The 22416-nt window shown below is 42.8% G+C and overlaps 2 protein-coding genes across 9 annotated transcripts in view; one reads left to right on the forward strand and one right to left on the reverse strand.

Moving 5' to 3' along the window:
- The window catches only part of ELMOD1 (ELMO domain containing 1), a 42592-nt gene extending 39120 nt beyond the window's left edge, over positions 1-3472 (reverse strand). For 2 of the 5 annotated variants that reach the window (XM_040544117.1, XM_040544112.1), the window contains exon 1: positions 769-900. The gene's annotated coding sequence lies outside the window, so the exon portion shown is untranslated. Of the gene's footprint in view, positions 1-768; positions 901-1130; positions 1377-3392 lie in introns of those variants that run through there. The other 3 variants (XM_040544114.1, XM_040544113.1, XM_040544115.1) reach the window with 3 other exon arrangements.
- An 8454-nt stretch (positions 3473-11926) lies between these two features.
- Positions 11927-22416, forward strand: part of ALKBH8 (alkB homolog 8, tRNA methyltransferase) — a 50668-nt gene continuing 40178 nt past the window's right edge. Inside the window, exons 1-2 of one of the 4 annotated variants that reach the window (XM_040544119.1) lie at positions 11927-12590; positions 16825-16968. In XM_040544119.1, the coding sequence (XP_040400053.1) occupies positions 12573-12590; positions 16825-16968 (162 nt within the window). In that variant the 5' untranslated portion in view covers positions 11927-12572. Of the gene's footprint in view, positions 12591-16824; positions 16994-20321; positions 20437-22416 lie in introns of those variants that run through there. The other 3 variants (XM_040544121.1, XM_040544122.1, XM_040544120.1) reach the window with 3 other exon arrangements.

The raw sequence follows: 22416 nt of genomic DNA on the forward strand, positions 1-22416 counted from the left end.
AAAACGCCAAATAGATTTAAGTATAAATACATACTAAATTACTGCACATGAGTCTTTAGCTGTTCTCATCTATGGAGATGAGATGTTCTTACCACAGGCACACTCAGCTGCCTCAGCTGTTACAGGCTCCAGCGGCACAAAATAATGTTCTTTAACAACACCTAACTAGATATTTGGGAGGGCAGGCAAACAGGGAGCGGGCTGCAGCGCCGGGGATGATGCGGGATTTAGGGAAGAGATGCCATTTCTTCTCTTTTACTTCATTTCGGGATAAATTAGGCTTGCTGTGGGCGGGGACAGGGGGGAGATGAATGAAGCCCTGGGTTTACTAAAGCATGCAAGCCACGGCAGAATTTTCTTTCCAACAGTTGCTAAAATGGCTCCTTTGTTCCAAACGCCTTTGTCACGGAGCCGGCTCGCTGCGGTGCCCACCGGACCGGCACCGGGGCCACCTGGGCGACCCCCAGCCGCCCCCTTTGGGCTCCTCGGGGGCGAGCAAAGCAGCACGGGGAAGGCAAGCGCGTCGCGGGGGGCGGCGAGCATCAGCCCTGGAGTTACTCGGGAGCCAGTGCAACTTCAGCCCGCGATAGCCAGCGGAAAAAAAAAACCCAAACCCAAACCCATCCGGGCCAGGTGCCCCCGCCGGGGCAGCCGAAGCCCCCCCGGTGCTCCCCCGCCGAGGGGGGTCCCGCTTTCGGAGGGGCCGTGGGGTAAGGGGCATGGGGAGCAGCCCCCGGTGCCGAGCCGTGCCGTGCCGAGCTAACTCACCGCTCCGCTCCGTTACAGCCCCATGGCGCAGCGCAGCCGCCGGCCCGGGCCCCTCTCCGCTCCTACGGCGCCCGGCGAAGGTGAGGAGGAGGAGGAGGAGGAGAAGGAGGAAGGCGGTGCCGCCTACCGGAGGACGAGGAGCAGCGCCCAGCCGCAGCCGCAGCCTGCGGGAGGAGCGGACCGGGCCCGCCCCGCGGGGAGGGGACGGGGGGCGAGGGGCTGGGGGGCTCCGTCCCTTCAAGGGCAGAGCCCCTCGCCCCCCGGGCACGCTGTGCAAATAGGGTTGTTTATGAGGGGCATCTAAACTGCCTGGCCCGGAATTAATTAATTAATTACCCGGGCAGTCCGTCCCGAGGAAATGCCTGTGTCTGTCTGTCTGTCACTGGGGGTCACAGGCGTGCTGACGGGGCTCTCCCCTCCCAGAGGGAGGCCGGTGTTGCCTGAGGTAGCCCCAGGAGCGTTTCAAGTTGCCCCGTGCTGTAACTGCTGCCAGTGGCCGGAGGGACGAGCAGTCTGGTCGCCCACTGGCAGCTTTGAAGCCATGAGCAGGCTGTCAGGCCACGTTCGCATCCCTGCCTGGTCCCGTAGTGTCTTAGTTTTCGGATGTCCTTTGAAATAGAGGTTAATTAGCATTTGTAAAGTGTTTTCCGTGCCTAACCTGAAAATAGCACTCTGCATGCCTGTTAAAAGGACATAGTTTCATTTCTTCCAAGTCTCCTTTTCCAGTCACTTCAATCCCACTGTCACAGAATGCTCTGGGCTGGAAGGGACCTTAAAGGTCATCCAACTCCAGCTAATTATCAACTGTTACAAGAGGTATGGTGAAGACACTACAGTCACTAGGTTACACATTTAAGGATGGCGAGGAAACGCTGTCCATGTCTCCCAGCTGAAGGGGAAACAAACTGCTTCTTAACCCTCCTCTGCTGGAGATATGTTCTCTTCCATGTCTCGACACTGACGTGCCTGATGCCCCTGGCTGGCAGCTGCAGGGCTGGTGGGAAGGCAAGGACAGGCCTCAGCAGCCTCCATTTAGCTGTGCTGTCTGTTAGCAGCCAAGGCCCAGCGCTCTGAGGAACCCCAATAAGTGATGGGTATCAAGCTGAAGCCTTCCTGCCTCATCTCTCATTTGGGTCATGTCTTGCACATCCAAGGAAGGTTTCAAGCCTATTTCCATGTGTGAACGCAAACAGAAAACTAACTCCTTTTCCCCTCTCCTGCATTACAGTGGTGTTCCTATTAACTATATCCCAATGAATGTTATGCCAACACAGACCCTTGTTTTCAGTTTCTGAGCCTTTCGGGAACTGTTCTAGCACTAGACGACAGAAGCTACTTTCAGGGACTTCAGTAGCAGAGTTCGAAGATGCTTCCCAAAATAGGTTTACAAACTGAGCTTTGAGAGACAATTCACTCATAATTCTGCAAGATGCATCATGAACATTGAAAGACATATTCACAGCACAGAAGTAGCCTCCTTTCCCAGACACCATGCTCTTGTCCACAAACATGGAGGCATTTAAAACATAAGCTGGAAAGGATCAATGACTGTAGCCCCTTCCTCTTATAGCAAACTTAAGGGATTAAATCACTGGGCATGGACTTTCCAGAGGGCCTCCTGCCCATTCCCAGGTCATAGCACCTGGTATATGGTAGCCATACAATACCATTTAGGACTGGATGGGATTACTGAAAAGCCCATGTTATCCAGCTGTAGTTTGATGTACCCATTCACTCAGCATTTTAGGATGGAAGTTACCTGTGCTTACACCTCTTATGTTGAACATCACTGTTCTCATGGAAAGTTAAAGCTAAGCAACATTTTAAAGCTATCAGGGGCACAGATTAAAAAGCTCCTAGCTCTTTTGATTATAAACAGAGAACTTCCTACTACGCTGTACTTTCCATCTACGAGCATAATTATATTTAATTTATGTCAATTGAAAGAAACTATGCATTACAGCAGAAATACTTTCCTCTACTACTTCTAAATACAGGCTGTACATTAGAAAAAGGATAGACGACTCCACTAGTTGAGCAATATCACACTTTCTCAGCAATAGCTCATGCAGCCTGCTGTATGCAATAAAAAAAAAATCAGCAAGGTCACCTGCATGATTAATTTAGTATTGCAGAGAACGTGACAGAAGTGGTCAAAAAAAAAAAAAAAAAGATAACAACCTAGCTCAGATATTGGTGAAAAAAATCAAAAGCTCAAGTCCCTCATTATTTTGGTTGGAAGCTCTTGTTGTTGTTGTACCATTCACTGACAAAGACAAGATTGATAAAGAGCAGGCATGCCATGCCCTTGTGAAGAACCTGCTGTGTTTTGACACCACACAGTGCTTTTCCCAGAAGAAGTGCCACCCAAGCATTATTAAATGCACCATAAGGAGCTACTCTTCAGCTAATGCTTTCATAGTATTATTTCATTTTGACAAATAAGATTTTTCATGTTTTAGTAATATAGACAGTGACTAAATACCTTAGCTGTATTTATATTCTTTTACTTAAAACAGATAGAAGAATATATTTTACCTAATGCTAGAATAGGTATAAAAATAGTAAAGAAAGATAAGAAAGGAATAAAAAGAACCCCCTATTTACGTAAAGGACCTTCTTACCTCAGTTTTAGAAGCCAATAACCCAGATTATCATTCTGTTTAGATTTTGCTCAGGATAAAACATGCACCTCTCAGCATAAGTTAAGACCTTCTCAGGCTGCTTTTAATCCTCCTCAGCTGCCCTGGCCTGCAGGGGATCCTTCTGTCAGCTGGGAGGTGTTGGGGTGTGATCAGCCACACATTTGTCTTCAGTCGTGCTGCTAGCACTATTCCTGTGACCTGTGGATCAGCTGAAAGTTTGCATTTTTTATTTCTTAGTGCTTGATCTTCTGGCTCTACTGAGACGGGTGTGATTTAAGAGTCTATAATATATTAGGCAATTGGTGACAGTGCTGTGCATTTAAAAGAAAATTGCTGTAATGGAAGTATACTGCTAAGTATAATGATACTCATGATATCAAAGGAACAATAATGTATTAAGTACTGCAGGACCAACTGCTGTGTTTTTTTATTACTTTGAGCTGATCAAACTTTTTTGCTTGTGGGAAAAAGCTCTGTATTAAAAAGGCTATGGTACTCTTGCCTACTGGAAGACAAGAAGGCTGATTTCAGTTAAAATGACTATTTGTTCTCCCTCTATATGAAAATACATCACACCTCTTGTCATTTGGAACCCCGTGCTTTGTATGAAACTGCTGAATGTGGGCTTTAGACCCCATGAGAAATGACCAAACGCTCGTCTGTGGTGAACTGGAGGCTTTCCAAAGTCACAAACAGATGACAAAGGAATGCTGTAATTAGCAAGTCTGATGCTAACGCTTTTGTCAAGATGTTGAGGGAAGAATCAAGCTCAGATTACCCAGGGTGTAGGATGGTATCAAGCAAACACACAGCTGTGTCTTCTGGGAGGTGTCATATGGTCCAGGTGAACAGGACACTCATGTCAAAGTGCAGACAGGAGGACAACATTTGTCTGAGCACAGCTTATCACTGTTTTCTGCACACGTGCATTTGGGTGTAAGCTCCCTGCCAAATAAAAAGTACAGTAAGGGGGAGGAATCTGAAGTTTGGGAGGCTGCTAGTGGGAGCAGGAATCACAAGAGAGGTGCGCAAGCTCAGTACTGAAAAGTGCCAATAGTAAATTGTTTTCTGTACCATGTATGCAGGACAGGTGCTCCCAGTACAGTTCTTACTTCTACATCATCATAGCCAGAAATTTTTATATATCTGCCTGAAGCTTTATGGTTTGCATTTAATAAATAAAAATAAATATAAGAGGAAAAGGGAAACAGGCCCCTTGGGGATCCATGCAGATCCAGAAACAGAAATAAACATCTCCAAATTTGCTTATATGTAAGAATTATAGCACTTTTGGATCCTTTCATCTTAGGATACTCATGTGCTAGTTGGGTTAGCATCTCTCTTGTATGTCTGATACTGCACAATATATCTACAAGCCTTTTGATCTTATTCTGCATAATCATGGCATATCCTTGCCGGGATTTATTGGGTGAGGTCTGGGGTTTGTAGTTCATTCCTCCCCATTCCAAGCAGTGCCCAAGTAATGACCATGATCCCAAATTATGTGATGCAGTAAAGGATTTCCCTTTTTGGTCTGCATATAAATTCAAGTAGGTGCTGAATCCATTCCTGGGACAGTGTCTTGTGCAGCTGACAGATGTATGGGGACTTTCCTGCAGATGTCCTCCCCCAAAATGCATTCCTACAAGTGAGCTGCAGAACACTATAGAAATATGCTGTAAAGAACTATCTTGCTGTGGTGAAGAGAATAGTAGGATGACAAAATATGTTTCCAGTCCTTACCATCTATAATTTTGTTTGCTTAAGAAATCTGTTCCCCAAATTAAGAATGATTTTCTTACTGTGTGTGAAATCATTGCAATATTTGAAATTTGTGTCAACGTTCTGCTTTGAAATATTGACCAGCTGACAGTTCTTTATGCCTAGCTCAGGACAAGCATCAAACACAGAAATGTCCTGAGATGGTGTATTGCATGGCTCTCCTGCATTGATATTATTGCAACTACAGCACTTTACACACAGCCTTCACAATCATTTCTTAAACCTCTCTCCTAGATACGTTGTTTATTTACAGTGCCACACTTCATTTCTCTCGTATTCCTTCACTGAAGATGCTGTAAAGTTTAACACGGGAGACAGTAGCAAAGCATGTAGATGATGGTAACAAGAGAGATGAAGTGTGTCAGGTTTGCTCATATAGCCTTTAGAGAGATGACAGCTAAGTGAGGCAGCCAGTATGCTCATTTAGCTTACCCGTCTCTTGAAGCAAAGAATTCTACCAGAAAGGACTTTGTCTTTGTATGAATTAAGAGCATTTAATGTCATTATGCTTTAACTTAAATCAGTGTTTGATATTTTCAAGTAGAAATAGTAAGAAAAAAAGACAAGAATTTCAATTATTATATGCTAAAAGTGCTTGCATTTTTATCCTAATAAAAGTGAACAATCTTGAATATGCTGATTAGCATCAGACTGTGTCCTAATCTTCTTCACTAAGATCTGTTCCAACCATATTATGTATGTGTGAAGAAGAAAGAACTGTATTTATAATAAGGAATTTCTTTGAAAACAAATTTTGATCAAGGGAAAAGAGACACGAACATTCTTTATCTATTCTTCTTTTCATGTATCCTCTGCAGTTAATCAGATCCATACTCTGAATGCATATACTACATTTCTTTCAAGGATTACAAGGTGTTACACAAGCAATGATTCATAAAGATTCACAACCCTTGGTGAGTTGGGTAAATATTTATTCAAATGTCACATAGACTGACAAACTGAGTCACAGAGAAGTGATGTTTTACAAAAAATCCACTAATTTTGGATGAATCAATTTTTTGGCCTATCCAGTTGAAACTCTTGCAACTTCTGTTTTTTTCAGATGTGCTGAATACGCGTACAGATCCAGAGAAGTCTATGAAAACTGGATTACAAGCGCGAGCAAGTGGGGTGACCCAAATAACTGTTCATGTTTCAAAATTTTAACTTAAATTCCTTTGCTTATGGTTGCACAGCTATTCTTCCAAATAAGGTGAATCTATTGCATGAGCAAGAGCTAATGAGACCTCCTGAGATGATGCCTGTAAGGGGTTGAGAGCATAGAGTCCTAGCCTGTGGAACAGATTGCAGTATTTTCTTCAGTCGTGTTGAAGAACTGAGGATCTGACTTATAGAAATGGAAAAGAGCTGAGAAAACTTAATATTATTTAGTTATATGTAAGCAACACGAGAAAACTTAATATTATTTAGTTATATGTAAGCAACACTATACATTTAAAAATTAGCTTTGCAGATTGTGTCTGGACTGCAAGCACTGTGTCCTAAAAAATTTATTGACTGATGAAATAGGCATATTCACTGCCTGATATTCTATGATTGTCTTTATCTTACATTTATACCCTGAAGGATAACTGTAAGAATAGTGATCTCCAGATATGCAGGAAAGCAGACTGCCTACCTAGTATAGATATATATCAGGGAGGATCCCTGTGTAGAGTTGTTTTCTGAGCACCTACTAAATCCTAATTGCTTGTGACAGAACTGGGTTTTGCCAGGTTAGTGTAAGATTTTGACTGTAGGGCTAGAAGAGAATAATATAATTCAACCAGTAATTCCAAAAAATAATGCTTCCTGTCTCATTATGAGAAACAGGTGTAAAGAGCAAGAAGAGAATGTAAAGCGTGTGCAGGCTTTGAAGAAGAGACGATCATTTTCAGCCTTTGTGCTTTGAATCTAACATGACTTTCAAGGCTAAACTAAAAGATGTGTTGATGTGCTCAATAATTTGGAGGGAGATCAATATTTCGTATGTTTCTTTCAGTGCTTCATATTGTTCTTCTACACCTTCTGACGCCTTAGAAATTATACTAGACTAGCGCAAGATGATCTTCCCCAGACTTTGCCTGAATTGCAGAGGAAGAGTCAGCTGGGCAATGAAAGCAGCATTCCTTATTCAGCAGAGCCAACAGAGGACTCAGTTATTTTTTGGGGAGAAGTGGTTCTGAAAGTGATTTATGGATGTAATCATCTCCAAGCCTAAAGTAGATGGTCCATGGACATGGCATGTAGTACTGAATTGTAGAGTATTTTCAAATAAAAAAGTGTTGATAAAGGTGTGTAGCGCCTGATGAGGTACTGGTAGTGGCTCATTGCTTCAAAGTGCATGAGGACTGCTGTTCTAGAGCAGTGGAAATGCCACTAGTATTCTTATAGCAGAGGAGTCAAGGCTTTGGAAATATTTAAAATTCTAAGTCTCCAAGATTGCTTATGGTCAGAGAAAACTTAAAAGATTAAAACTGAGGGCAAAACAATAGTCTGCAGTGTGTGTTTTGCTTAGTATTGGTGCATGTGGGATTTTGGAGGCAGGGTACCATTCACTGAGAGGTTTTATGTGAGCAGAAAAAGCTGGCAGGAGACAGCATGTCGGGAGCTGCACTGGGAGCTTTTAGTTGATCTTCATGGATATTATACTTTCCAGTAATTGTGCCTAGGGAATTTACATCTCTTAGAGTCTTCCTTATTCAAATGAGGAAACCCTCTGTCAACATTTGTGTGCACATGTCAGGAACCTTGCAAGAGCTGGAGCTCTGTACTGGCAGTGCCAATACTGAAAGGTCTTTAGACCTGTGGCATGCACTTCAGAATTGCAGTTGTTTCTGTCTTGTGCATGAAAGTTCAGAAGAATTTTCTGAATTCTTTCCAGGAAAGGATCAAGCATTTGCTGTTCATTGAAGCCTCCAGAATTGTGCTCCCTGTTCTAGTGACGTATCAATGATAACCCAGCAATACAGGCACACCCTTGTAGCGTACCATAGAATGACTCAGGTTGGAAAAGACCTCCAAGACCATCTAGTCCAACCTATAATCTAGTACTGACAAGTCCACCACTAAACCATGCTACTGAGTTCTCCATCTACATGTTTCTTGAAGACCTCCAGGGATGGTGACTCAGTATCTGGCTATGGAAGTTACAATTTTCTCTCTGCCAAGTCTGATAACACATTTACATTGCATTAATGCAATCTCAATGTGTGGCAGAAGTGCTTGGTTTAGCTAGCCTCTGCCCAATCCTAAACATTCACTGACCTTTTAGGTTCCCTGGCTGATGAGGTCTGTAGCAGTCCCAACACAGCGCTGAGATCTACCTGCTCAGAAACTCAGAAAAAGTTGTATCATTGCATCAAAGAAACTTGCTGCACAGGAGGATTGTACTTGACAATGTTGGAAATGAACATACCAATAATCATGTGTTTATGACACAAAAGTGTTGCTAAATCATACAATGAGAGATTGTGAGATTTATGCTATTTAATGTGCTTCTTAAAGTTCCGATACCCTGAGCCTAAAGATTTCAGGAAAAAATCATCTTCTATTAAAGGAAGGGGAAAAAAAAGTATTCAAGCACACTAATATTATTTAATGTTTTGAGTCTATTGAGAATAAAACATTTTTGTTTGCTAGTATTTGAAAATAAAGATAAATCTTGCCTTCACTGTAATAACTGGCACAACCCCCGTTGATTTTACCAGGGCCTAGATTTCTCCCTGTCTCTGTTCTTGGTCTTATGCTAAAAGATTCTGAAAGTTATTTGGGGCTTGCTTTTCTTTGCTTAGAAAGAAATATGCAATCTAGCATTGAACAGCACAAATACAGAATCAAAATGACATGCAGCACAGAGCCAGCCTTCCTATCTTCCTGAAAAATATAAGCCTTTGGCATTGCAGAGGTTTGTTACAGAGAATTTTACTATTGTAAGTGGCAGCAGTAGCACATTTTGAATTTAGGTCAACAGATATTTGTCAAAGTCCCTCACTATTACACGAACGCTATCCTAAAACAATCCATCTGTGTCTCATCACTTCCTACGGTACTCCTTTATAGTACCATACAGTACCCGCTCTCGGCTGATTTTGAGCTAAGAGGTTTCTTATTTCTGTAACAAAATGTTATTCTGGAACATATCCTGTTTGTCATGATTCTTAAACTGCAGCTTCTTAAATCAAGAGATTTGATACAACAAATCCTGCTACCTTCCTGTGATATTCTTATAATTGGCTTTGAAAGTGATGGAAATCCAGTGTGATCACATTAAGCTAAAGCATGGCTTGGATTGCAGTAGTATCAAAGGGAGTGAGATTGTCTTTCCATGCATGGATCCATAACCTGTATTTTGTTGAAGGAAACAGAAGTGTTGTTATCTGTTTACTTACTATGATATGAAGTGGATGGGGAATTAGAGAGAATAGGCAAATATGGCAAAGGTGAAACAGCTAACAGCATAGTGAATATTGTAATTTGCTCCAGGAATAAGTCATCAGCATTTTATTCCTCACCTACAAGTAAGTGGGAGCATGACATTCTGCTTTAGAAGATGTTTCCTGGTTATCAGTTACAAAAAAAAAAAAAAAAAAAAATCGACCAAAAGCCAAGTCTTTCTAGCAGAGATTATTTCTTTTTGCTTAAGAAAAATATGAAATTAATTAGTTAATGAATTCCAAACTAGAATATGTAGTGAATTTTAAAAGCAAAATATTATTCTAAAAATGATTTTTTTTAAAGAAAAATTGAGATTTCTCCTAAAGTGCTTTTAATCAGTGACTATATTAACATGAAATGCAAATGTGTTTGAATCCCTTCTTCTGTAAGCTATTTTGTGGGTTAGTCAGTGATGATATTGTTAACCATATGGAGATGTATTTTTACTTGTGGTCAATAAGCACAGTGGTATCTGTGGGAAGAATCTGTGCCCATGTTAACTGACATTAGAAGGGACTGCACAGCGCTTCAGGGCTTAAATTATAAAGGAAATGGTGGTTCTGACTTCACCAAAATAAGCTTGTATTAAGAAAAAAAAAACAAGCAAAACAACAACAACAACAACAAAAAGCCACATGGCCATTTTTTAACTGTATTACTTTTAATTGGTAGAATTTTCTTATGTGCAAATGTTGTTTATAGAAGTTGTATTGATATATAACTTGATATGTTTACAATGGAAAAACTGAAAGGTTATTCCAATATGCATCCTGAATTCTTGCTACTGTTAATAACAAGGGGATATTTCAAGAAAAAAAGTACACAATATGTCTATTCTCCCCCAGAAAGCAATTCTGAAGAGAATAAAGCTGAATAAACCCAAACGATGGCTGGAAAACACAGGATTAGGCAGCTGCCCGAATCTCTTGGTTTGTGCTCTGAAATGTAACGTCCCACTAAGCCTATGTTCTATTTCTTACCTACCAGCAGTGAGTCCCAGTGGGATAAAACACACATAGACGGCCAAGTACAAGAACTGAGAGCCCACACAGACAGGGCTTTGAATTGGAATGTGGGCACTTAACAGAAACAACCTTTGGGCAGGTATTTTCCACTTCTCAGAACAAATGGTAATGAAGTACAAACTGAATTCATTAAAATCATCCTTTCAGTAGTTTTTGGGTTGCATGGTTTCCAGGGCTGAGAGCCTCACAGAATATTCTCATAGAGACAGCAGCTGTTGGCACTGCGTGGTTGTTCTTTTTCCCATTCATTCTGGCTTATAAAAAGACCAGACAATGCTAATACTTAGTGTCTGCAAGGGTTAACATGCTCCCTGCCATACTCTCATTAGGTAGACATTTCATATCCATACTGTATGTGTGAGAAAACTTAAGCATAATATTTTTGCTATCACAATATCTTGTGATGGAACATGTGGCCTGTGTGGGTCAAAGATGGAGAGTGATGTAGGGCCACCAACTGTGGTGGAAGAAAAGAAGTGGGACTCCCTTTCTGACAAAATACTGTCTTCACAGGCTGCCAGATGTGCCCCATCAGCTTCATATCCTTGGTGTGCTTGTACCTCCTGCACATGGGATAGCTTTGTCCGCAGCACAGGTCATGGTATATAACCCAAGCAGAACCTTTTTCCTGGGTAAGCACAGCCCTACCTAACTGCATGGGTAGACTTTTACAGAGTGTGAATCTGGGACAAAGTCATGGAGCTGGCTTCTGACTGCAGGTCTACAAGGCTCGTTGGCTGCCTTGCATACCACCCACCTGGGAATCCCACATCTAATTGATCTTGAAAAAGGTTAAATACCCACAGAGGAGGTTGAGAGAGAGAAAATAAACCAGCCTGGTAGTTATATAGAGGAAAAAAAAATGCAGTTTTTAGATAATAAGCTATAGTGAGAATAGCCTGCTAATAGAAAAAAGTAGGTAATGTTGAACTTCACTGTTTTAGAGAAAGAAGGGGGAAGAGGTTATACTGTGGTGGTGGTGTAGCATAAGGCTAGATTAGTTTATGATGGGAGAGAAAAATGAAGGGTAGAGAAGACTTAGGTAGGTGTTTTCTCTCTGACTCAGGGGATGACTTTCTGGCACAGGAAGCAAGTGAGCTGTGCAGGTACTTCTTTCAGCAAGGAGCAGGTTGCTCAGCAGTGCAGATTTACTAAGCAGCCTTAGTGAGGTTACTCATGAGCAGAGAAGCAGTGTGGGGAAATACAAACGTTGGCTTAGTCTTCATGTGGCCTTAGCTTTATTGTGTTTTTGCCTTCCTCTGCCTCTAGTGCTGGGCTTGCTAAAGGTCATTTGATCAGTGCTGGCTGCAGTGGTGGCCTCTGCGGGCACTGACAGCATTACAACTCTGGGTGATAGCTCCGTGCCAGGATTTGGGGTCCCAGCTGTGGGTAGGGTATGCTGGATGGGTCTGCTCTGGTTTGTGCATGTAACACTGTGCTTTGCGAAACAACTGATCCCAGCACGGGGCCGAATGCTGTTGCCCCACTGGGGATGTGGGTTCAAATGTTGCTGTGCTTCCGCTGCTGGCTCAGAGAAAGAATTTATACACTGGAAGGAGGATGACGACGATCTTGTGCACTTCAGTGAGGAAAATCAACCGTGTGCTTGTGACAGGAGACAGAACGAGAGGGCCGCGGCCCCTCCCCTCTCGCCGCACACCGCCCAACCTCGCGGCTCCCCGGGCACCGTGACAGGGCCCTAGCCCATGCCAGCGCTCGGAAAAACCCATCGGAGAGCCCCGAGCACAACCGGAGAGGGCCTTCTTTTTCCACCCAGCGACCTCCCAGCAGTGTTTTTGCTCAAGAAAGGACTCCCTCAGCCTTCGCCGGCCGGCGGAGACTTGTCCCGCTGGGCGGGCTCAGGGCGGGGCGCCGCCATGTCGGCGGGCGGAGGGGCGGGACTGCCTGCCCCAAGATGGCGGCCGCCAGCCAGGTACCGTGCGGGGCTGGCCGGGGGAGAGGGGGGCAGCTCCCCAACGGAAAGGGGGGCGGAAAAGTGTGCGCAGATTCTTGTTGTTATTACTCTTACTATTTTAAAAATACCTACTATTTTACTATTTTGCACGCGTGCCCAGAGCCCGTAAATTTGAGGGAAATGGGTGGGAGGTTTAGGTGCTGGCTTTCAGTGGCGAAAACGCGGTGGGGATACCGACAGGGATGCGCTGGCGCTTTCGGGTATTTTGGGGCCATGCTGGAACATCCAGATTTCGCCATCAAAGTTCATGAATTTCACTTCCACGAGTTTTGATGTGTGTGTGTATGCGGTGTCTGCCTACGTTTGTGTTTCGGTTTTTGGGGAACAAAACTGACCCTAAACCGGACGATAAGCTGCCGAGCTTAATAAGTGGGCGCAGCGCTCCCCCCGCTGGCAGCAGCCGCTCAGCTCTGCACACACCAGCATCCCACGGGTGGCTGCTAAACTTTAAATTAACCCCTGTTGTAATGTCAGACCAGTTACTGATGCTGTAACCTGAGCTAGAATTGCAGGGGAGGTTGTTTCAGTGTATTTGCTCCATGCTTTTTTTTTTTTTTTTTTCCTACCCCGATAGTCACGTTGGGCTTTGTAAAGTGGGTGTGAGATGCCACCAAATACAGGTATCTACTTGCATATGCTTACATACAACTGAGCATGGTTCCTTAACTCTGAAATTATGGCAGACTGTGGGGTTTTGTGGCTGCAAAACTGACTTCAGGCAACTGACAAGGCAGAGAATTCAGGCCCAGTTTAGACAAAGATGGAGAGAGGGTTGTGCTGTCCCAGCAAAGGCAGGTGGTGCTGTCTGAGATGTTTTCAGGGGTTGGGGACGTCTGGGTGATGTTGACAAGCATTACACAGCATCTGGGGAAAGTCTGCAGCTTTTTGAGCAGCAGCTGCAAGGCCAGGCAGCATGGGTTGGGGCATCTCCACCAACTCTAAATACCTTTGTTTAGGCTTCCGAGTCGTACCTTGTTTGGCCCTTGTGTTGCTTAGTTCAGAGGTAGTGAAAGGATATAAAGTAGTCTTTCAGGTATGGTTTCTGTGCTAGTTTGCCAAGTATTGGGCCATGACTCCTTAGCTTTTGCCTGGAGGATGTGGGAATTTGTAAGGACCTTTTGTCTGAGGCCTGACTAAACTCAGAGCTGCTTTCCCCTGGGATTGGTTCAAGTCATGCAGTACATGGAAGTGTAGATACTTTGTAAGAGGCCTGATCTGTTCAATTCCATATCCTTTTTCTTCTATCTGGGTCTCTTTTGTACAGGCTTCCCACTAGCAATCTTTCTGGTCTGGGCAATGTAGCTACATGCTTTTCCTTCTGAACCAGATTTGCATGGTTCCAGAAAGTAAACCATCCCATGTTGTTACTATTTTTGTAACCCCATTCTACCGAATCAAAGATGTCTCTCTTATACTTTCTTTTGAAGTAATTTGAGACTGCTGAGAAGATGAGAACCTGCACGTGGGCAGTCCATGAAGTTACTGGCTAGCAGGCCAAGACATTTGGCCCAAATATGTCAATTGGACATCTTGTTCATGGATAAGTTTGCTGAACAAGTCTGCAAATTGAACGAAGCCTGGTAAGGGCGTTTGCTGACAAATTCAAAATGAAAAATAATCTTACAGGAAGGGTTGGCTCTATAACCAAATGAGATTTTCAGCCTCTACTCTTTATGTTTCTGAAGTCACAGGAAATAATAATTTCAGTAGTCTCCTTTTCAAGAAACTGTTCCCTGTTACAGTTTATCACTAGGAAGATTTCCTTTTCATACATTATTTGTACATTGCATGTTAGCATGGTTATGCTTGAATTAGCTCTGAATAAGAAACTCAAGGAACTGGCAAAAGTCTCATGGTGGTAGGATGGATCATGGTGCTTAGTAATTGGTTCGTTTTTTTGTCATGCTCAGGAGTACGTTTTAATTTTATGCGGTCAGGATCTCTGTAAAAATTCAATAGTTATATTTGGCCAGGAAGTCAGGGTTCAGACTGTTATGGCCATGCATGCACCATCTCAGAGTTGATAGTGGGAATCTGACACAGTTTCAGGATAGAACTGTTAGAGCCTGCTATGCCACTAATGTGCTTGCTTTGCCAGAAATTGTTGTTGTCAATTTCTTTGCCTATTGTTTGAATTCATTTGGAGGCTGCTGTAGAATTGGGTTTGTGAGTGGAAGAGTAAGGGCGGGAGAAAGAACCAAAAAATGGTGAGGAGAGGCAGTAGACTGAATTTTCAGCAGTGTTTATGCTGTTCCTTTTTGGAATCTGTTATTACCTGCTGCTGCTGTCATCGTTCTCATTCCCTTTAAAGAATATTTCTTTCAGTACAGGCAATAGTTGTGCATTTTGATGACGGTAATGCTGCAGCAGTCACAAGGAATATATAGTTATGTGTACTATGTGTCTCTTTAATGTTTTTATAACAATTTTATTAGTATATTTGCATTTGTTTGAAAGAAAATATTTGCGAAGACATTCAAAACAAAGTTGCGTCAACTACTATTGTGAAACTTTTTTGGCCTTTACCATTTTCCTGTAGTACACTGTCATATTGCCGTGATTGTGTCTGCAGCTTAGATATCATGAATGAGCTATGAAGTCTTGCAAGCCAGAAGATATGCAAATGGATGATAGACTGTGAAAGCAGCTGACACATTTAAATAAGTAAATATAGTTGTGGTTGACGTAACTTTTTTCTTCAAACAAACAAAGACCAAAAAAACCCCACAACATTTTTTTGAGGTGATACGAAAATGAGGTGGAAAGATTGTTATCAGTTCAACAGTAATAAAAAATGGGAAAGGACAGACAGCTGCAGTTTGATTGTCCAACTCTATATTGTTATGAGGATTTTGGGGAAAGAAAAAAAGGCAAAGTCTAGCCACATCAGTGTCTGCAGCTTTGTCATAGTCTTAAGGGAAGTCTGGACTGTTCCTCTGGGTTTGAAGAAAGTGTGAAGAAAGAAAGAAAAAGAAGCTAGGCTCAGAGGGGTGTAGGAAGCTGCTGTGTGATCTAAGTGATAGAACAGAAGTGGCAAAAGATGCAACAAAACCTGGAGAAGGCCAGTGAAGCAAGGTGGGGACTGGGCTCTTCTCCCAAGCACCAAGTGATAAAACGAGGGGAAATGACCTCAAGTTGTGCCGGTGTGTGTGTGTGTTAGGTTGGATATTAGGAGAAATTTCTTTATTGAAAGGGTTGTGTGGCATTGGAATAGACTTTCCAGGGAAGTGGTTGAGTCACCATCACTGGAGGTCTTAAAGAAATGTGTAGATGTAGAACTCAGTAGCATGGTTTAGTGGTGGACTTGTCAGTACTAGATTATAGGTTGGACTAGATGATTTCGGAGGTCTTTTCCAACCTGAGTCATTCTATGGTTGTATTCTATGAAGAGGTTACATTTTGGTAGCTTATTGGCAGGTAAATGGTATGTTGCCAGTAAATTCATTGTGTTAATTGATGTACACAGTTTTCTGTTTTTTTTTTCTCATGACAAGTGTGTGATTTACTTAAGGTTCGGTCTTCGAAGGTGTGCTAAATGAGGTATGGAGCATCTTGATTGCTAGTCCTTGAATATCTATGTGTGCAAAAAAAGCAGTTTTTGCCAAACATATTCACTTGAAAGTGGTAATTATGAAAAAGGAGGCTAAACAGGAACAGTTCATCTCCAGCTTGAGCATTCAGTGAGGCACTGACTAACTTAGAAGCTAAGATCATACAAATCTCATGGGAGTTCCACATATAAAAGAAAAAAGAAACCAACTGAAACTATTATGTGAAAACAGGAGGGGCAGGCAGCATAAAAACTGCAACTGGATGTAGTGATACTGTGAATAAAGTAAAGGGAAAGATAAAAACTGGAAAATGAAATCGAATACCATGGCAATCTTTAAAAGATTTATTTTACATTCTTTTAATAAAGGAGTTAATTAGAAAAACTTATAAAATGGGGAAAATTGACCTATTGACTGAGGAATAGTGTAGTTTGCAGACTCAGTTTTGTCAGCCCCCCAGTAGTTCATGAAGTCTGGAATTATCTTTTGATAAAGATATTAAACAGCACCAGTCCCAAGACAGACCCCGTTAGTGTCCTAAAAATTACTGATGAGACAGGGAGGTTTGCTGTATCTCTCTACAGCAGTATTTCCTTTTTTAGGCAAGGTGCTTACTATATGTTGTTACTTTTGCTTCCCAGATCACCAACATGGAAGTTGACAGAACTGGTGAAGATCACTTGAAAGTCCACAAAATGAAGAAGAAGATAATGAGGAAGCAGGTCAGAGCTCAGCATACGTTGATGAGACATGAGGGCATTGAGTGTGTCTCCCATGCCACACAGGTGATTGCCAGTTCTGATTTTGATGGTATGAGAAAATGCTGTTTATCTGTGTTCCGTCTTCACATATACTTTGTCTAAAATGCAGTTCTCCTCTAAAAAGCACTTCCTGAGATTAAAGGTTTTCTGTGCCTCTTGAGTTCAAAGCAGAAGTGTACTCCATCAGTTTAATGTTTGCGGAGAGGCTTTGATAGTTGTAAGATTTTTTTTTTTAATCTGAAACAGTAGCTCCCTGAGTTGGGGAGAAGAAGACAGCATGAGAAATGTTACCTTTTTGAAGGAGATGTGCTTTGCTCCTCTTTTCTATATGATTTCTTTTCTTCTCTGGCTTTTAGCTTTTGTATCTTTTTCTGCTATACTTCTCCATCAAGTATAATTTGTCTCATCTGTTAACTCCTTGGTTTAAAAAAAAACAAAAAACACGTCTGTCTTAGAAATCTTTTCCACATTGTTTTCTTCACCTAAATTGATTCAGGCTGTGGCTCTGTGGGAACTGAACTGTTTGACTGACTTTCAGCTGTTAAAAAGAGAACTTTCTCTTCCCGTGCACAAAAGGGGACTAGACAGGGGGCAGTTTTGCTTCTTTCTTATGACAGTCAATGGACTTTATCATAAGATGCTTTATTTCCTAACCTACCAGCAAACTACCCATCTGTTTGATCTGTTACTTTTCTGCTACAGTAGAGAGTTTCAGGAGGTCAGAAGTGGACCTGGCAAATACTGGTGTAGCAAAAGATAAGTGGTGGGAACTTCCAGGCAGAAAGAAAGTTCACGAGGGTCTTAGTTCCGTCTGTCAGTTGTGGGAATTTGCTAACTTGGCTTGGAACATATTGTAGAGCTATACCACTTACTCTAGCTTTGTTCATCTTGATCCTAAAAATTCTTCCCATTCAGATACAGAAATATCTGTTAGATCTTGATACTTTGTAACAAAGTTGGGCTTGGTTTTCACTTGGATTTCACACCATGTAGGCATATTCTAAAATAACCCAGCAGTCTTGTATATATTGTATGCTTCTTGGGGTAGGGACAGCACTTCCCTAGTTTTGTGTGGAGGTGGTCCATGATCTCAGATTTGTTCCCCTCTGCCCCAGATACCTAATCATCTGTCTAACCTATCCAAAGAGTAGTTGTGGGGTCCAACAAGCTCCTCATGGACGACCACATTTTAATAAAAAAAAAAAAAAAAGTATGAAACAAAATCGTAGTGCTAGTGATAAACTTTGTCCTGGTTCTGTCTTCTCCCAGCTTCTTGTGCACTCCCAGCCTCCTCGCTGGCAGGGCAGCACAAGAAGCTGAAAAGTCCTTGGCTTACTGTAAGCACTGCTCTGCAACAACTAAAACAGCAGTGTGTTATCGACATTATTCTCATCCTAAATCCAGAACACAGCACCATACCAGCTACTAGGAGGAAAATTAACTCTGTCCTAGCTGAAACCAGGACAATATCTATCACTTATTCCACACCATTTATGTCATGCTCAGGTCCCGCACTTCCCAATACATTAATCACCACTTTTCCTGTGTATGTTTATGTATTTATATATATACATATATAAAATGTCCATTGAGTTTGTTTAGTTCATGACTCTGGGCTCCACCTGTTACAACAGTCTTTCAGGGCAGAAGAGATGGTGTGTGCTCTTGGATTGTTGCATGCTGAAGCCAATTCTGATTCCATCACCACCGTGCTTGTCGAGTTCTGTCAAAATTCATTTGGCGTTATCTGGGTGACTCTTACTATGTTACCATTGGTAGTATGACATATAGCAATCATAGTAGTGATGACAGACAGTATTGTATCGTAATTAACATCATGCAGTTCAAATCATGGGCTATTCTTACCCAACATTAAATCCCCTTGAGGTATGCGTTGGATTTCCCCATTTTTCAATATTACCCACCAAGTGCACAGAGATCCTTGAGCAAAAGTAATCCCATGGATGGGTTTGCCTTTGCCTGAGGCAGGCATAGTCCAGACTGTCTTCCCTAGCATGTTTTTTACGTGCACTACAGGGACTTTATCCTCTTGTACGCTACATAACAGGTTTGGTTGGGCAGGTCCGTCTTGGTTGGCAGATGCTCTAGAGCTTTGGCCCAGGTACCTATGAGGTTGTTTCAGAAATAAGTCTCATTGTCTGATGCAGTTCTTCCTTGGGTGCCACCATCTGTGAGTCTGTACAGAGATGGAGTGCTGGCCACTTTTCCTGTTCAGCAGTATTTAAAGCCAGCTGGATGGCCTTCACTGCTGCAGATTGGATCAATTCACATTCTCCTTCTCCAGTTTCTGCAACTTGCCTTGTAGGAACCTATACAACAGCCTTCTACCTCCAGTGCTTCCCCACAATATGACAGGACTTATCAGTGAACAAGGCATATTGCTTCTCATTTTTTGGTAGCTTATGATGCAGTGGGGCTTCTTCAGCATGTGTCATCTCCTCCTCTGGTGATATTCCAAAATCTTTGCCTTCTGGCCAGTCTATGATCACTTCCCAGATTCCTGGGTGACTGGGCTTTCCTATTCGATCCCGTTGTGTGGTCATTGTAACTCACTCACTCCACATAGCATCAGCTGCATGATGTGTAGAGGGCACCCTTCCTTTGAACATTGAACTGACCCCAACTGGCCAAAGGGATGTCCCATACCATATGACGCCATGTTGAACAATTAATATGGGGTGGCTGGCAGGGGTTGGGGGGGACTGCTGCTTGAGGAGGAGCTGGGCATTGGTCAGCAGGTGGTGAGGAATTGCATTGTATATCTCTTGTTTTGTACATGTTATTACGTTCATTTTCTGTCTTTTTAAATGGTCTTTATCTCAGCCCACAAGCATTTACTTTTTTTTCCCCTCCAATTCTCTCCCCCATCCCACTGGCGGGGTGTGTGTGAGTGAATGGCTGTGTGGTGCTGAGCTGCCTGCTGTGTTAAATCACGACAAACTTGTGCAGAGAGTACAGAAAATGCTTTCAGGCTTTGTGTAATAAGTGATTTTACTGAAATTGCTCAGCCATGAGAATGTGAACAATCTCTCTGCATGCTGCTGTGGTGTAGTGAACGTCTTTGTAGGTGACCTGCCTACAGCCAGTGAGAGCGCTGGTTTGAGTCTCCTCATTTCCTCTGCACACATGGGCCTCCCCCTTAGTAACATTCCAGAAAATAATAATTAGTGATATGGTCACCTTTGAAAAATGTGATCGGTACGGACGGCCTGATGTGTCGCTAACGGCAAGTTTAACAGAGCCATTACAAAAAGCATAATCACAGCAGTATCTCAGGTGTGCTCACTGATTTAAAAAAAATCTTTTTTGTTAATAATCTTTCTGTTCAGTTTTAAACATAATTTTCCTTCTTTTAGGGAAGTGCAACACTACAATTTGAAACTATTGAATGCTTTGCCAGCTGCTTTCAGAAAAGGTCATAGAGCATTTATAGCATTTAAGGAAAAGATTGTGTGAAAGCTTTCTGGAAAGGTATTGGATGGAGTCAATCTGAGTAAATTGTTGCTAGTTGTTTGGAGTTACAGGGCTCAGTCAAAACTTCAAGACTGCATCCTCATTTGGCCTTAGAAAGGGATTTAAACTTCCATGATTAAACTGAACATTCAGTTATAGCAAATAGCTCTCTAGATGTCAAAAAAAATGTTTTTTAAAGGATTGTGGATTTGCAAAGGATATCTTTTTTTTCTAATAGTAGTCCTTTCTAAAGTTCTATTTTGTGTTTCTTCTAATATTTAGCGAACCAGCAACAGTGTCACAAACTGCATACTCATTGATAACTTTGTACATAAATCACAATGAAGACCTAGAGTAAAGCAGTTAATCACTTTCAAAGCACGTACAGGATAAGGAGATGATCTGAGATAGCCAACATGGCTTCACCAAGGGTAAATCCTGCCTGACCAATCTGGTGGTCTTCTATGATGACAAAGGAAGACCGACCAATGTCATCTACCTGGACTTCTGTAAGGCCTTTGACATGGTACCACATGACATCCTGGTCTCCAAATTGGGAGAGCGATGGATTTGATGGGTGGACCATTCAGTTGGCTTGAAGGTCACACCCAGAGAGTGGTGGTCAACGGCTCTATGTCCAAGTGGAGGCCGGTGACGAGTGGTGTCCCTCAGGGGTCTGTCCTGGGAGCTGTACTGGTATAATATCTTTGTTAATGATGCAGACAGTAGGATCGAGTGCACCCTCAGCAAGTTTGCAGATGACACCAAGCCGAGTGGTGCAGTTGAAGTAAAGGATGCCATCCAAAGGGACCTGGACAAGCTTGAGAAGTGGGCACATATGAACCTAATGAGGTTCACCAAGTCCAAGTGCAAGGTGCTGCACCTGGGCCGGGGCAATCCCAGACAGGAGCACGGACTGGGAGAAGATCTCATTGAGAACAGCCCTGCAGAGAAGGACTTGGGGGTTCTGGTGGATGAAAAGCTCAACATGAGCCAGCAGCTCAGGCGGCCGGCTGCATCCTGGGCTGCACCAACAGAGGGGTGGGCAGTGGGTGGAGGGAGGGGATTGTGCCCCTCTGCTCTGCCCTCGTGAGGCCCCACATGGAGTGCTGCGTCCAGGGCTGGGGCCCCCAGCACAGGAAGGATGTGGGGCTGTTAGAGCAAGTCTAGCGGAGGGCTATGAAGATGGTCAGAGGGCTGGAGCACCTCTCTTATGAAGAAAGGCTGAGAATGCTGGGTCTGTTCAGCCTAAAGAAGAGAAGTCTCCAGGGAGACCTCGTTGCAGCCTTTCCGTATTTAAAGGGGTCTTATAAAGAAGATGGAGAGCAACCTTTTACATCGGCAGATAATGATAGGACAAGGGGGAATGGTTTTAAACTGAAAGAGGGGAGACTTAGGTTAGAGGTTAGGAGGAAATTCTTCACTGTGAGGGTGGTGAGGCCCTGGCACAGGTTGCCCAGAGAGGTTGTGGATGTCCCATTCCTGGAGGTGTTCAAGGCCAGGCTGGGTGGGGCTTTGGGCAACCTGGTTTGGTGGGAGGTGTTGCTGCCCATGGCAGGGAGGTTGGAACTGGGTGATTTTTAAGGTCCCTTCCAACCCAAACCATTCTATGATTGTGCTCAAAGTAATCTGCTTTAATAAGGATGGGGCATAAATCCCTTTTGTTTGTTAAAAATAATAAAAAGGGTGAATTCTCAGATGAGTGTTGAAGCAGAACTAAATGGTCTGTTTACAGAGGCCACTTTTTTTTTTGGTGAATCTGGTGTATGGTGTGACTGGGAATATCAGTCTCTCTGTGCTTAGAAAGACTTCTTGACAAAGAAAACTTTCATAACAGCAACGACAACAAAAAGGAATCACAGTCTTTGAAGTTTTTTTTTGTTTTTGTTAGCAGTAACTGGGCTCTAGGAAAAATTTATTTTAGAAAACTCCAAAATGATGTCTGCAGGTGTCACTTTTTGCGTACAGAACACTTCTTGCCTATGCCAGTTTGAAGCT

This window comes from Cygnus olor, chromosome 1 (genome assembly GCF_009769625.2).
Source record: "Cygnus olor isolate bCygOlo1 chromosome 1, bCygOlo1.pri.v2, whole genome shotgun sequence".
NCBI lineage: Eukaryota > Metazoa > Chordata > Aves > Anseriformes > Anatidae > Cygnus > Cygnus olor.